The sequence below is a fragment of the Oryza glaberrima genome, chromosome 11 (genome assembly GCF_000147395.1).
Source record: "Oryza glaberrima chromosome 11, OglaRS2, whole genome shotgun sequence".
Taxonomy (NCBI): domain Eukaryota; kingdom Viridiplantae; phylum Streptophyta; class Magnoliopsida; order Poales; family Poaceae; genus Oryza; species Oryza glaberrima.
The window spans coordinates 18,936,407-18,951,940 of record NC_068336.1 but is presented as its reverse complement, the minus strand read 5'-3'; the positions used below and the strand labels follow the sequence as shown (position 1 = coordinate 18,951,940).

Sequence of the window (15,534 nt, the reverse complement as noted above, 5' to 3'; positions counted from 1 at the left end):
AATGGTTTCAAGTGAGAGTAGATGGTCCACGAAGAGATTTGGTAGTTTAGAGGGTCAAAAGGAGAGGTGACGGAGAAAAGATGGGTGGCACACGGAGATCTAGCATCCAATGAGGAAAGTGATGGCATAGCCAGACAAGTCTGACTATCGCCGCGGACGAGAACAACCATCATGGAGCAGATCATACTAGTGAAGGACTCTAGCGAGTAGATCCATTGTTTAAGCAAATCAAGCCACCACCAATATGTTGTCGTAGAGGAGGACTTGGGAAGTCGCCACACCGGCCGTGGAGGATTTTATCGTCGTTACTGCAGCTAAGAAAGACTTGGGCAATGGTGTCACCATGGTCAGGGGGAGGGAGAGGAGGAGGCTTGGATCCATAGCGACGATTCCATCGACAACATGGAGAGTAGGGACGAAGAACCTATGATTTGGGGAAAGTGATCGCCGGTGGGTGGGCGAGAGGTTATATGAAATTATTTTGCATCTGTTTAGAATAGGTAGCTCTAGCCATAATTGTACATTAAAATAAAATGAGGTCTAGTGTAAAAAAATTGAAGGGCTGAACACAATTTTTCTATTTTCCAACAAGAGTATACTATTATATATATAGAGAGAGAGAGAGTGTCCTTGGCTCATAGCTGAGAGAACCTCTTCTTATTACTGTGTGGTGTTAGAACCATGAGTGATTTTTCATGAGTTGGTGCAATTACGACGTACGGTGTATATTTTAGTTGGTGCAAAGGTTAGGAGTTATATTTCCTCTAGTTTCATATATACCGTCATTTTGAACATAATCGTAATTACCGAGGAGTTAAATAACTTTGAACTCAACGTTTATCTTACATTGGAAATCAAATTAAGCAACAATAACTACAGGGGTAAACTTATCTAAAGCGCTTGCAATCTCTTTTAAGAGCAAGTTTAATAGTAGTAAGCAACAATAAACTTATGTAAATGAGAGAGAATTCAAAAAATGAGAAGAATTGTCTCTCAAATAAGAGCTATTCACACACTTTAAGATGACTCCTATCTTACTATAAAGTTATCCCCCACTAACTCCTTAAGCTTAATATGCAAAGATGCCACATCATCATCCATTAACAAGATACCACATCATTATCCACTAACAATTATCACATTTAAACATCTTGCAAACATGTTATATCTTTATAGTTTTTATAATCTAAGAGCTTTTCAAATACAAACATGTTAAATTATCATCATATCTTACTATAAAGTTATCCCCCACTAATTCCTTAAGCTTAACATGCAAAGATGCCACATCATCATCCACTAACAAGATGCCACATCATCATCCACTAATCCACTAATTAACAAGATGCCACATCATCATCCACTAACAATCATCACATTTAAACATCATACAAACATGTTATATCTTTATAGTTTTTATAATTTAAGAGCTTTTTAATTACAAACATGTTAAATTATCATCCAACATAATTCACATAATGTTTCAATGTATATCTTTATTATGTTTTATGATATCCTATATACTTATATAGTTCATCATCACTTAGTGCTTAAATGATTAATCTATGGTCCAAATTATCTTTCTCCATTTTCCTCTAATTAAGTCATATCACATCAATTGTTTTTAGCTTTAAATGATTAATCTACGGTCCAAACCATCTCTCTATTTTTCTTCTTCCATAAAGTCACACCACCTTATTTTTTACGTTTAAATCACCATTCTACATATTATTTAAATTTAAATTATCATAAACCACATTAATTTACTTAATCTGATGTTATCTAGCTATCTTACACGTTATTTTTTTTATTATTACCATACTAAATTCCCGTAGCAATGCGCAGGGTTTCACCTAGTACATTAAATGCACAGGTGAGAGATTCAGAGAAAAGAAGAAAATATAGATAACCTTATAGCCTCTCTACTGTATATGTTAACTCTAATATATACTATAAACTCATAGTTAGGTCTATTATTAAACTTGCTCAAACGAAATTTTTACTAAACCTAGAAACACCAGTAAAAAGTAATTTTTCCAGACAGGCCAAAAGTGATTTTCTTGTGCGGACCTCCAGCCTGTCTGCCCCGGAAGGGTCCGTGAAAATCTAAATTTTCCATGCAGGTGGTGCACCCGCATGTGAAAATCGGCTTTTCACGTGCGGGGACGCATGTCGTTCGCATGCGAAAACAAAAATCTGAATAAAAAAAAGGCAAAAAGCGCACCCGCTGCCCACCCTACGCCGCCGCCGGATCAGCGTGGATCCAGGAGGGGATAGTTGTTGTCGCCGCCTTCCCTAAATGTTTGACGCCGTTGATTTTTTTAAATATGTTTGACCGTTCGACTTATTCAAAAATTTAATTTTTATGACATGTGTAAAACTATATGTATACATAAAAATATATTTAACAATAAATCAAATGATAGGAAAAGAATTAATAATTACTTAAATTTTTTAAATAAGACGAACGGTCAAACATATTTAAAAAATTCAACGGCGTCGAATGGATGGATGGAGGGAGTAGTTAATTATTCCGGGAATACAACCCAGCCAAGCAATCCGGATCGTCAATCCCCAACCAGACGGCTGATGCCCACACGATGATCGTACCCACTCCCCCCCCCCACTGACAGTGGGCCCCACAACCTAGGTTTTTCACCTTCTTCTTCCCTTCTCATCCCCTTCGCGTCGCGTCCTGTCCTCCCAACCCCTTCTTCCCTCCGCCGCTGCCATCGCCGCCTTCCCCCCTCCGAATCGATCGCCGGCCGGCCGGCCGGCCGCCGGCCACCGATCCTCCTCCGGTGTCCCGTGCCCCGGCCAGATCCGCGGGATTCGGGGGGTGTAGCGGTAGCCTTCCTCCCGGGTCGGATGCCGCGCGACCTGTCGCGGTCGCCGCCGCCGCGCCGGCGGCGGCGGCGCTCGCCGTCGCCGCCGCGGTACCACCGGGGAGTACGCAGGGCGTGCAGGGACCGCAGCCCCAGCCGCGGCAGCAGGTCCCCGTATCGCTCCTCCTATAGGTGATGAATCTCTCATCTCCTCCCCCCTTGCCACACAGTACACACGCGCCAACCGCCGCGCGCGATCTGGCGCGGCGTCCCCCCCCCCCCCCCCCCCCCCTTTTTTTTAATTTTGTTATGCTCCTCTTCGTATCCTTCCTTGTGTTGTGTTTAGTAAGTAGGATTATTGTGTAGGAAGGACACCTAAAAAAATGAGAGAGAGAGAGAGATGCTAATCTGATTATTATTACAGTAATTTTGTTGGGCGATGTACTGTAATACAGACTTGTTTAATGGAAATGAAACTTTGATTCTGCTTCTGGCTGTTGTTCGATCTATCATCTTTGGATAGATGGTTTAGCTGATTATTATAAATATAAATATCTAGCGTGCTATGCTATTAGCACACTTAATGTTAGTAAGTGCAGTACTTCGTTAAACCATCAGTTAGTATAATGGAGAAATCTCTGGTTGCTTTTATTTGTTGCATAGTCTTGAAGTTGATGCGGGCGATAGGAGCTCATTGGGTAGTCTAGATGATGCGTAAGTACCATTTGGAGAACTCCTAAAGATTTATCCAATGAATTCAATCTATTCAGAACTTCCGTTCACTTTCTTTTAGCATGCCATAGTCTTGTAGATTTTAGCCATTCCGTACGATTATGATTGAAGTCAGGAGATCAAAGCAATGATGCATGCCCTGGGTGCACCTGTGCACGCCGTGCTCACTGGCTACTATTACCATGACATGTTGGGCGACGATCCTTTGAACATTGCTTACACGTGCTACAAGTCAGCAGTAGTATCACTAAGGTCAATGTGGCTGGTTGCATTTGCCACCAGATACCAGTGGTATTCCAGAAGACAGGGGGATTAAGTACATGATTTACTGAGCACTTTCTTTGGCCAGTAGAGTGGTGTTTTGAGAATCTATTGATTCATCTCACTGCCCACCATTTTCCCCTAATCGAAACGCATGTGCTTATCTAGTGATATGGATGATCAAACCATTAGAGATGAAGCTGAGAAGCTATTGAGATAACAGCATAGTAATACCATGACACACTGTTTCATGGAAAGTATTTAGGAGAGTAGAGCTACAGCTGTTAAACATAGTATGAAGTTTTGGAATATAGTACATGGAGGGCTGGGTTTATATCTGAAGAAGATGTTCTCGCTAAGCTGCTTCCTTTCTCCTGTCAAAACTATTTTTTATTTTTCAAGGTCTGACTTTTAATCCTCTGTAATTAAACCCCAATGATGTAATTTAAATCCCCTTAATCAAACTAGGTCCTGGCGGTATTGTTTTATGTTCTCGCTCAGTTGTTCTGATATAGAAACCAAGTTTTTTATAACCATTTTGCATCTGAACCAAGAGTCTGAGATAAAATGTGTGATGAGTATAAAAAATGGCAACTTGGAACACATAGTTGATGAGCAGATAATTCTTACATATAGTACCTCCTTATTCTGCATTGCTTGTCTGCATGGAATATGGACTAACAAGTATTCCTTCGGTAAAAAGCATGGAACCTACAAAGATTTTTACTCTATGCTGTGTACATGTGGAATGCTCCAAAGGTTATTCTAACAATGTTTGAGGTAACTGCTTTCGCTCACTGTTTAGGGCTTCTGTAACTGACAGTGATCCCCTTTTAGTTACTATGCACCTATTTTGTCCTCACATCAACAATCTTTGTATTGTAGAAGGAAGAGCCCTTCACCTTCCCCAAGACGGCGCATTAGTCGTTCTCCATCTCCCAGGCGACATAAAAGTCGGTCTCCATCGCAAAGACACTACAGAAGAAAGAGAAGTCGGAGTGTCACTAGCTCTCCGATTACCAAATCTCAAAGTCCTCCTGTTGCGCGTGGGCCAGCAGAGAATAAGAATATTGTTGATAAGCAAAGGCTAGAAGAAGAAAAGAAAAGGTGGGGAGTATCTACTTTGCTATGCGGAGTCTGCATACCATCTACAAACCAAACTGTTTACTATTTATTCGCTTCCCTATTCCTCATTTATGTTGACAGCATGCTATTCATTAATCAACATTTTTAACATCCTGTTAAAATTATATTCATCTAACTGTTGTTTTTACCAGAATATATCTTGAGGTCAGCTCTATTGGCAATCTGTGCTCTAAATACATTATTTAAGTTCTTTTATGAAGAATAATGTTTTTTTTAAATGACCTTCTTGATTATTTAATCTGCAAAACTTTTTTTTAATGAAACGACTGCACGTCTTGCTTCCAAATTGTTATGGTCTCTTGTTATCCTTGCATATAATTGTTGGCTTAAGATGTTGAACTCTAGCTCTGAAGAAGTCATTTATGATGAGCAAAGCCATCGGCACTAGATGATTTTTCTGTGTAAATTCTGTGTAGTATGCATTTAATGTCTCCTCTTTCCCACCAAGGCAGTTTTCCCCATTTGTTATCTATTATGAAATTGTATTACATTTTGCTGCTACTTTGATTGTTTGTTAAGGGTTGCCATGCAACATATAGATTAATGAGTTGAGTCCATGATCCTGGAGATGCCCAATTCTCTATTATTGTAAACTGTGATGTTCTTGTTCTTTCTGGAATTTCTTTGGGGCAAGGAACTTAACAGTGAAATAGAGGCTTGCATCAAAAGAACCAAAAAGAGTAAAAGAGGGTAATTTCTACCAGTTCTATTGATGACTTTGTGGCTTAGCTTTGGTTCGTTTTCTGTTTTATATGAAAACATTATATTCTTTACTATGGACCTCTCTGCTGGTTGGCAAATCTGAATCCGTTTGTTCAATCCATTAGGTTGCATTCTTAAAAGGCATGGAGTTAAATTTCCATGGTGGTTTTTCAAAGTTTACTTTGGTTGATGCTTTCATAGACATTGTATGGTCCAATGTGGGGCTGTAATTTGTCATCATTCCAGTTATGTCATCACATGTGGCATGTGATATACCTGTCATAAAAATGCGTTTAATATTGCCATGCTTTCACTAGCAAGTTGTAACGATACACTATTGCATAATTGCTTTGAAGTTTGTTTTGACTAGATTGAAGATGTGAAAATATGATCTAATTGGAATACTGAAATGTCTACATGATTAGCTCTAAACCTGCCACAAGTTACTTGACATTCTTCTCTACAGGCTTTTCTGAAGGAAGCTACTGCTATAGTTCCACTTGTTATATTTGATGATGCAATTGGTGATCCTTTATCTACTCTTGACCAGTTTTGATAGTTCATTTTTTGGATCTGGAATCGTACTAGAGGTATGCCTGAAATGCATTAGCTTGTATTCAGAACTATGCTGATGAAGGCATAGTTGATCATAGATAGTGTTAAAGATTGTAAATCTGCGGTTTTCTTTTGGCTGCTTTTGTTACCATTAAGATTTGAAGAAGGTGCCAGGCATAGGCAATTCTTTCTTTCCCAAAGTAGACTTCATTAACTTGTCTCAATTGCAGGTGCCAAAAAGAAGTTGAGCTCAGACTATTAGAGGAGGAAACTGCAAAAAGAGTTGAGCAAGCTATTAGGAAACAAGTTGAAGAGAGTTTGAATTCTGAGGAAATCAAACATGAAATACAAAGACGGATTGAGGTAGGGCGAAAGAGGATACATGAGGAGGTATTAGTCCAAATTGAGAAAGAAAAGGAGGCAGCCCTGGTTGAAGCTCAGCACAAAGCGGTAAATGTCCTGTCACTAGCTCATCTTCTGCTCTTTGACATTAGAACATTAGAACATTATCCCATTCATGAAATTAAAAGATCATCTGGAGATTTTTCCATGATCAATACAGGATGATGGGCAGAGGGTATGATAGGATATTTGAGGAAGACTATAATCATCGATCCTTTATCTGTTGTTCAATGCTCAATTGCTGAGTGGTTTTCACGGATATTTGAGGAAGATTATAATCACCGTGCTTTTATCTGCTGTTCAATGCTCAATTGTTGAGTGGTTCTCACAATACTGCTGCAGAATTCTCTCAATTGAATGCCCTCTTATTCTTTTCTTGTCGACGCAGGAACGCGAAAGGAAAGAGCGGGAGGAGCTAGAGAAAAAGCTCGAGGAAGAGCAGAAGAAAGCCGAGGAGGCTCAGATGAAGGAAGCAATGGAGCAGCAGCAGAAAGAGCTGGAGCGGTACCAGGAGCTGGAGAGGCTCCAGAAAGAGAGGGAGGAAGCCATGAAGCGGAAGCAGATGGAGGAAGAGCAGCAGAAGCAGAGCCAGATGAAGCTGCTGGGCAAGAACAAGTCGCGCCCGAAGCTGTCGTTCGCGCTTGGGATGAAGTAGATGAAAGAAATTAGTGCCTTATTATTTAGTCGATGTGTATTTTGTAACAGTCTATCTATGCCTGAAAACATCATCTCTCTTGCTGGTAAATCGTTTGCAGATCGTGGGCAAGAAGAAAAGCTCTAACTATGTTTACTGTACTGCACAAGCCTGTGGCAACCTGCAAGTTGTAATTGGCTTGGGCATTTTACCATCTCATCTCAAGTGTAAGCTTACGATTTGTTAACAGTTCAGAACCTCCGAACCTACCGAATGGTTCTACCTCTACCCATATCTATGCCTTACGGACATAGATAACCTAGTGGGTACCTGATGGGTTTTTAATAACATAATGAATAATATCTCTATAAATAGATAACTGAAGTAGCAACGCAATTAACTAGCATGCGCGAGGTCACGGCGACGGCGGAGGCGCTCCAGTTCGCCATGGACGAGATGGGAGACGACGACGAGCGCGCGAACAAGGCGGCGCTCGCGTTCGCCCTGCTCTCCGGGCTTGGTTAGATTGTTGCTAAAATAAATCTTACTAAATTTGTCAAAATTTTGGCAAGTTGCCAATATTGCTAAAATTTTGACAAAAAACTAAACATAGATATTTTTTTGATAACTTTACCAAAAAAAATAATATGGTTGAAAATTGCATCAATATGAACAGCCCCTCCATGAGAATGCGCCTAGGCAAGCACTGCGGCCTTACGCTATTCACCTCCAACATGAATCGCTACGGAGACATGGCCACCAAGGCCACAGATAAAAATAGATTTATCTGATATTTTGAAGCAACTTTTAAATAGAAAATTTTTACACAACACATATCGTTTAGCAGTTTGAAAAGCGTGCGACGAGTATCTAAATTTTCATCCATTTCTTTTAGAGGAAACGAATGGTACCCTGGATTTTAAACCGCATTAATTCACATATCCGAAGGCTGTGTTTAGTTCACACCAAAATTAAAAGTTTGATTGAAATTGGAACGATGTGACGGAATAGTTAGAAGTTTATGTGTGTAGGAAAGTTTTAGACTGTGTTTAGTTCACACCAAAATTGAAAATTTGGTTGAAATTGGAACGATGTGACGAAAAAGTTAGAAGTTTGTATGAATAGAAAATGTTTGATATGATAGAAAAGTTGAAAGTTTGAAGAATTATTTTGGAACTAAGCACAACCTTAATGTGATGGAAAGTTTGAAGAAAAAGTTTGAAACTAAAACATGGCCTAATTCCAATTATCTGCAAGTGGGCCCCATGCCAACTAGTAGTACTAGCAAACTCGATCTCAAGTGTGGACTGGGTCACTGGGACCAGGAGGCTTCACTCTGTCACTCAAAGGGAGGAAACCCCCTACCTTTTCCCAGCAACCCAGCAGCCTTTCTTCTCAGTTCTCACTCCCCTCCAGGCCTCCACTCCACCCTGTCGGCGATCGAGCCATCCATCCACCGATGCCGCCCGCCTCCGCCGCCGCCGGTGACGGCGCGGCGCCCGACCAAGAGCCGCCCCCGAGCCCCCTACCCCCGCCTCCCCCTCCCCCGCCGCCTCGACCGGCGCCCTCCCTCGCCTCCGCGCTCCCCTTCTGGTTCTACCTCACCGCCGCCGTCTCCCTCCTCGCGCTTCTCCTCCCCCACCTCCTCCCTTCCTCGCCGCCGCCCCTCCCGCCTCTCCTCCGCTCACACGCCTCGGGCGGCAGCGTCCTCAAGCTCCATCCGGGCCCCGACCTCTTCGCCGTCACCTCCAAACCCACCACCACCACCGCCGCCGCCGCTGTCCTCGTCCTCCCCGGCCTCGCCGCCGGATCCTTCTCCTTCCGCCACGCCCTCCGCTCCCTCTCCTCCCGCGGCGTCCTCGCCGCGGCCGTCGACCTCCCGGGGCAGGGCATGTCGCCGCCCTGCGACGCGCCGCCTCCCCCTCCCCGCAAGAGCCCCTTCCGCGAGATCATGGACCGCGGCGTCTTCCACGCCTTCGAGCACCTCGTCGAGACGGGCGAGGTGCCGTTCCAGGAGCCCGCCGCCGCGCCGGAGCCGCCGCCCCACGCCCGGCTCTACGCGCCCCACGAGGCGGCCGCGTCCGTCGCCCGCGCCGTGGACGCGCTCGGCCTCCTCGGCGCCGCGGCGCCGGTGCACCTCGTGCTCCACGACTCCGCGCTCGTGGCCGGGGCAGCCTTCGTGTCGGCCAACCCGGCGGCGGTGCGGAGCGTCACCCTGATCGACGCCACGGCCATCCTGCCGGCGTTCCCCGCGGCGGTCCTCGGCGTGCCGGTGCTGGGGAGCATGGTGGTCCGGGTGCCGGCATTGTTCAGGGGACTCCTGCGGCTGTGCTGCGCGCGGGAGATGGGCGCGGAGGTGGCCGAGGCGCACCGTGCGGCGATGCGAATGGAGGGGAAGAGGGATGCAGTGTTTGAGTCATGGAAGGCTCTGAATCAGAGCTTTGATCTGAAGGAGTGGAGGGGCTCTTCGGAGGCAGTGAGGAAATTGCCGATGATGGTGCTGTGGTCGGGTTCTTGGACCGATAGGTGGATTGATGAGGGGAAGAAGGTGGTCGCGGCATTGCCGGATGCCAAATTCATCTACCATTCCGGTGGTCGATGGCCTCAGGTCAGTGTGATGGTTTCCTTTTTCATAATCAATTCAAAATGTAGAGAGTGTTTAGCATTGTGCTGAATGTATAGCTTAGTTGATGTAGAGGTTCAGACTACAGACAGTCATGCGAGATTGCTTGGGCAGGTTGGCCTTCAAGCTCTACTTTAAGTGAACTAGTGATTTACTATGCATCATACCAATGTCGCTGGTCTGATACAGCTCACCATGATCCATCATGTTTTGTTAAGAATTAGTAGCACAAGCATCAGGTGTCCATTGGCTAAGGATGCAAATAATCTCTAGAACGGAGCAGTACTCAACACCCATCGTCTCATTGCAAACATCAAGACCAGCTAACTGAATAATTCACCTTCTCACTTATTTGGCTGCCCATATTATTCTCATATCATGTGTTGATTCCCTGCTATAAGGGATCCTTATTTAACTAAAGCCAGTTTTTTAGGTACTTCTATACAGGAAGTCATCATTACTGCTATTTTAAGTCTCCATTTATGTTCATGCATTGGTGTATATGAAGTTCTTGTGTAGCTAAGTTGCAAATTGAGGTAATGAGATTATGGTGATAATATTATTCTCATTACTTTGGAATTCCAGGAGGATGCGTATGATGAACTCTCGGAGCTGATAGCAGAGTTTGTGACATCATTACCAACATCTGTGCGGTCGCAGCATATTGACCAATCTTCTGAACAAGCAACAGCTCAAGAGTAATCAAGTTGTTCAAGATTCATCCCCATGGTTCAGCATTAAGGTTGTGTGTTTGGAAATGCCTGTGGGCATATGTTTTCCTAACCTTCATAGATCCTGCTGTTAGAAGGAAATATGTACCTATCTGTGGTTACATCCTTTTCGTTTCCCCACTTCATGTACCACTCCTTCAGGAATTGCTGAACAAATGAACCCGTAGAGCCTTCGGTTTTTCAGGTGATGCTGACTACTTGACTAGTGTAACTTGAGACTGATTCGCTCAAGAAGAATTTGTGTACAATTTGGTTCACACAAACCATCTAATGTTACATTGCTTTGCTGTTCTCTGGATTATAAATTGACTACTGAACTTGCTGGCACGTCTTATTTGTATCGATTGCCATCCAAATATTCAGAGGCTCCTACAGTGCTTCTCTTATCTGTGCTTTCCTCAACAGGTCTAAAGAATTTTGAAATACTTTGGTAGATTGATACATAAAATCAATCTACAATGACACAAAACTGGAATCTAAAAATTCTACCCCATGGATAAATGGAAGAAAAAGGACATGTGGCATATATTTTATTTTAGCTAGTAATTCCTACCAAATGAATAAATTATCTCCTCCGAATTACATCAAGACTCTTTCTGTCTAGTTTGTGGTGACTGTCCCTCTTGCTGTATCCTAGGAAACAGAAGTTCGTGTATTTGCTTCTCTGCACCAAACTCTGAAGTGGCCTGCAGTGCAGAACATTCAGAAGCACATGAGGATGAAAATTCAGATAAAATCTGTTGGAGTGGTTCAGCTGAGAATGTAAACAGTTTTATTCGTCAACGCATAGATGCTGGTTTCCTCCTTGTAGAAAAGGGTACTGGTTTCCTGCAATTTTGTTCATACTGAAAGCTGATACTGACCTTTGCAGGGAACGCAAATCTCAGTGTCTGCACTTGTGTTCCTGAGCACACTCTCAAGTCAAACCCAAGGCAGTCCACTCCAATGACAGCTGCCTCCTGTGGAAAGATTACAATTACAGTGATGACCCAACATTAGCAGGCATTGTACTTCCTCCATAATGTTCAGCAATCTGAAGAAATTTGTACCTCTATTTGGATGGCCTTGCACCTCCAGCAGAGTGATTTCAGAGCCTGGGTTATCTTGTCTCCACCAGCTCTCAAGCGCGATATTATGTTCGGTGCAGAATGCGCAATGATATCTGGCCTAGCTTTCCGGTATTCCCCTATCTTTACCTTTGGCTACAAGGAATTCAAGCATGAAAACAATTTTACTAAAGCTGAAGAGGTATAGAACAATAATTCCATAGTACATTGTTGATTGTTCATAGACTGAGGATAAATAGAAATACCATATCAAAATGAAGGAATTATACCTCAGTTCCATATGCAGTGATCAGCTCAATGCTCAGAACCTCAACCTTGAAAAATGTTGCACCACTCTCCTTGTTATCTTTCCGTGGTTCATCATCTGTACAAATTACAGAAACCTGTCAAAATCCTATGTTTCAGAAATCCTATGAATATAAGATACATTTCTGAGTTTACAGCAATTGCTACTTGATAAATGCCTTGAAACCATGGTGCTCTCTTCAGCAAAGGCCGGTCTTAGTTGACCCTCAACAACAAGGCTTGCAGGTGGTCTGTCCAACCAGTCTATACTAGACTTGGTTGAGGTCTGCACATACAAGTGAAGAACATGATGCTTGAACAAATCATGGCAACTAAAATGAGAGATGTTAAAATTCTCAGCCAGATACCTCTGCAATCATCCTTGCAAAGTACAATGGATGGCAGGAATTCATGGTTTCTAGATCTGTCCATCTAGGCAGATCTTCGTCTTCTCCATCCTCATCGCCATCGTCGTCATCGACTGCAAACACACCCTCCTGCAATGTTTTCAGAGATGCAGCAGTGTCAGATGCAAATTCAATCACCAATTGCAATTGGCAAGGTAATCAAGAACCCTGAATTTCTTCAGAAGGATTTCCATCACCCCATCAAAGTCATCATCAAAGTCACTCTCCTCATCATCCGAGTCGTCATCATCATCGTCGTCGTCATCGTCTTCTTTAGCAAACTCAGTCGCAGATGCCGCGGCCAGATCCAAGTCAGCAAAGACCTGAGTGTTGTCAAGCCCTATGATAACATGCTGCAACCATGAACCATCATCCAAAACAAGAATTCAGTATACAATGAAGATAAACATTCAGAAACAAGAACGAAAACCGGGAAAAAAAAGGGCGTAATCGTCACCGCAGTCTTGTCGTCTCCCATGATGCTCTCCAGGAGGGCGTCGTCGTTGTCGACCTCGAAGTAAATATCTGATGAGAGCAGATTGCCACACATCACAGCATGCAGCTTCAAGAAGAAAATTAACAGTGTCTCCAGCAAAATCACAGAGAAGGAGCTAAGCTAAGCTAGCTAGCTGCATCAAAGCATCAGCTCAAGCATCCGGTTTTCTCGCATACCTCCGTTCTCGTCGGTGAGGTAGGGGAACTCCGGCAGGATGATCCTCTCGTGCACGCCCTCGTCGATCAGCGTCGAGATCATCACCGTCGCCTTGCTATTCACCTGCATTTTGTTCCACTAATTTCTTGGTGAAAGCTTGAAGAAGAGTGATGGTTGATTGTCCCCAGGCAATGGCCATCTGGCCGGTTGCGTTGTGTAACAAAAACTCTGCTTTCTTCTAATACATTGACGCGCAATCTTTTTGCGCGTTCACGAAAATAAAGAGAGTGATGGAAGAATTTTATGAAAAAATTTTCAGATAATTTTGTGTTATGTGTAGACCTCGACGATGGTTCGTGCGGACTCGGCGTCGGTGAGGTGGGCGGGCTCGCCGTCGTCGACCTGGAGCTTCTCGGCGATCTCCTCGAACGGGTGGTAGCGGCCTCTCCCCGGCGGCAGCTCGTCCATGTGGTCCTCCGGCGTCGCGGCGCCGCCACCGGCCCTGCATTATTACTCGCCGCCATGAAATGAACTCTCTGCTCAAGTGCTCATGCTCAAGCTCAACTCTACAAACACCGGCAATGGCGGCAGCATCGACGCGTACCAGCAATGGTGGCTGCGGCGGCGGCTGCTCCGGCGCGCTTTCCCATTGCCCCACCAGGATCGGCACCGGCGTGGCAGCGAGAGCTGGAGCTGGGCGGAGAAGCGGGTGGTGGTGGTGGCTCTTGTCGTCGCGGCGAAGAAGCTAGAGCTAGAGGACACCGGCGCTGCTGTGGCAGTTGCCGCCGCCAGAAGCATGGTGTACCATGGAAGGGGGGGAGGGTGGCCGGCGGCGAGCGGCGGAGCTGATGGGGAGAGGAGGAGGAAGAAGAGATAGTTATTTGTGGAGAAGATAGTTTCCCAGCGCGCCTCTCACTTCCTATCCCGAACTGAAGCTTTGACGCGAATAATGCCACAGGATGAGAAGCGGAGCGGCTTCGCTTCTTGGGCCGAGTTGGGCCGGCAGTTGTTTTATCAGATGGTACAAGTCTAATTTCTATCCTATTTTGACCACCCTCCACCAAACTTTTGAAACCGGTGTCATTTGATTCTTTGAGCGGTTTTGAGAGTGATTTTCGCTGATGTGGCTCGCTGATCCGGTCCAACCAGCTAACTCAGCATGCAGGACCCACATATCAGTGTCACATTTTCATCTCCCTCTGTTTCTTTTCTCTTTTCCTCCTCTTTCTAGCCTGGCTCTGCGAGGTGGTCGGCGAGCATGCTCACAAGAGCCCTTGCTCGCCCTCCCGGAGCAGGCGAGCAGCCACAAGCTCAGCTCCACCAATGAACAAGCATCCCTCCTGTGGTTAGACGGAAGCGGCAATCCAGATTCGTGTGATCATAGCGGATACGGAGCATGATGGTGGCCAATGTTGATGACGAGGCTGTTAGCTCATATGGGGGGTGCGAATTCAGGCTCGAGCACTAGCAATGCTCATGACCAGATGAGGTGGCTGGAATAGGTGAGGATGGGGCGCCGATGCTCACGACGGTTGTTGACTCCATGAACGGCGAACTAGAGCAGGTGAGGATGAGGCTGTCATACGCCTCAACCACCACGCTCCGCATCCCGCGAAGAGGAGAAGCAACTTCAGCGACGAATCAGATCCCACCTGCATCGAGCTCCGCTCCTCTGACCGCCATGAGCTCGAATACCACCTCTGTCGCCACCATCAGCGTAGAAGAAAATTGGAGCTGCTTCGTAGGGCCGTCTGAGGCTAGAAAATATCCTTATTTTTTTTAAAAAAATCAAAACATAAAATTTTCAAAATCGGGGTTCATCGATTTTCTTAGTTTTTTTGAGAACCATATGAAAACTACCTACAAATATGTTCAAATTTGGTAAAAATTTCAAAATTCAGCTTGATTTTTTTGAGGTTAACCGAGAAACACGTTGTTTGTGTTCTCAATCAGGAAGTCCGGTTTTCAAAAAAATCAATTGATTTTCAGCGTTTTTGTAAACCTCGGGGCTGCCCAGCGGAAATTTTGTGATATCATATAAATTTGCCTAGTAGCCTTAGAGACTAATCCAGCTGATAATTCGCGGTGATAATCTGACTTTAGCTTTCTCAAAAGGTTATAGAGGTACTCTAAGCAACTTTGCTCCAAGCAATTGTTCCCTCCAATCAAATTTTACGACAAAATTTGGTCGAATTTTTACTAAATCTAACAACTGTTTGGTAGTGTTTCTGAAAGATAAATCTCTACACATATCATTATTTTGTTTTTATACGGGCAACCCGCGGCCACCACCTCGCTGTACCACTTTTTTCCAAATTTAAAATTTGAAAATCTGAAGCAAGACCAATCAAACAAATCCACATTAATGCACTGGCTAGTGGGGCCACCAACCCCCGTCATACTCTCCGGAAAATGACCCAAAAAAGGAGTAAAAAGAAGGCGAAACGAAAAATAAAAAAGAAAAAAAAATCGCATCCCACCCAACTCGCTCATCCGTGCGCTGCCTGCCACTCGG

The 15,534-nt window shown here is 44.3% G+C and overlaps 3 protein-coding genes across 3 annotated transcripts; 2 read left to right on the top strand and 1 right to left on the bottom strand.

Moving 5' to 3' along the window:
* The first annotated feature begins 2,684 nt into the window (after window positions 1–2,684).
* On the top strand, window positions 2,685–7,523 carry LOC127754750 (uncharacterized protein At1g10890). Its single transcript, XM_052280312.1, has 4 exons — window positions 2,685–3,014; window positions 4,701–4,922; window positions 6,449–6,668; window positions 7,009–7,523. Exons 1-4 carry the CDS (start codon window positions 2,866–2,868, stop codon window positions 7,273–7,275), a joined length of 858 nt encoding a protein of 285 aa, XP_052136272.1. The 5' UTR covers window positions 2,685–2,865; the 3' UTR covers window positions 7,276–7,523.
* Window positions 7,524–8,636: 1,113 nt separating this feature from the next.
* On the top strand, window positions 8,637–10,890 carry LOC127755319 (protein AUXIN RESPONSE 4). The gene is made up of 2 exons (XM_052280976.1): window positions 8,637–9,862; window positions 10,463–10,890. Exons 1-2 carry the CDS (start codon window positions 8,714–8,716, stop codon window positions 10,577–10,579), a joined length of 1,266 nt encoding a protein of 421 aa, XP_052136936.1. The 5' UTR covers window positions 8,637–8,713; the 3' UTR covers window positions 10,580–10,890.
* A 64-nt stretch (window positions 10,891–10,954) lies between these two features.
* Window positions 10,955–13,934, bottom strand: LOC127755318 (uncharacterized protein At3g49140-like). Its single transcript, XM_052280975.1, has 11 exons — window positions 13,624–13,934; window positions 13,362–13,521; window positions 13,040–13,142; window positions 12,825–12,892; window positions 12,565–12,720; window positions 12,329–12,457; window positions 12,129–12,246; window positions 11,945–12,039; window positions 11,658–11,810; window positions 11,472–11,567; window positions 10,955–11,294 (listed from the first exon to the last, which is right to left on the bottom strand). Exons 1-11 carry the CDS (start codon window positions 13,815–13,817, stop codon window positions 11,193–11,195), a joined length of 1,374 nt encoding a protein of 457 aa, XP_052136935.1. The 5' UTR covers window positions 13,818–13,934; the 3' UTR covers window positions 10,955–11,192.
* Between the last annotated feature and the right edge of the window lie 1,600 nt (window positions 13,935–15,534).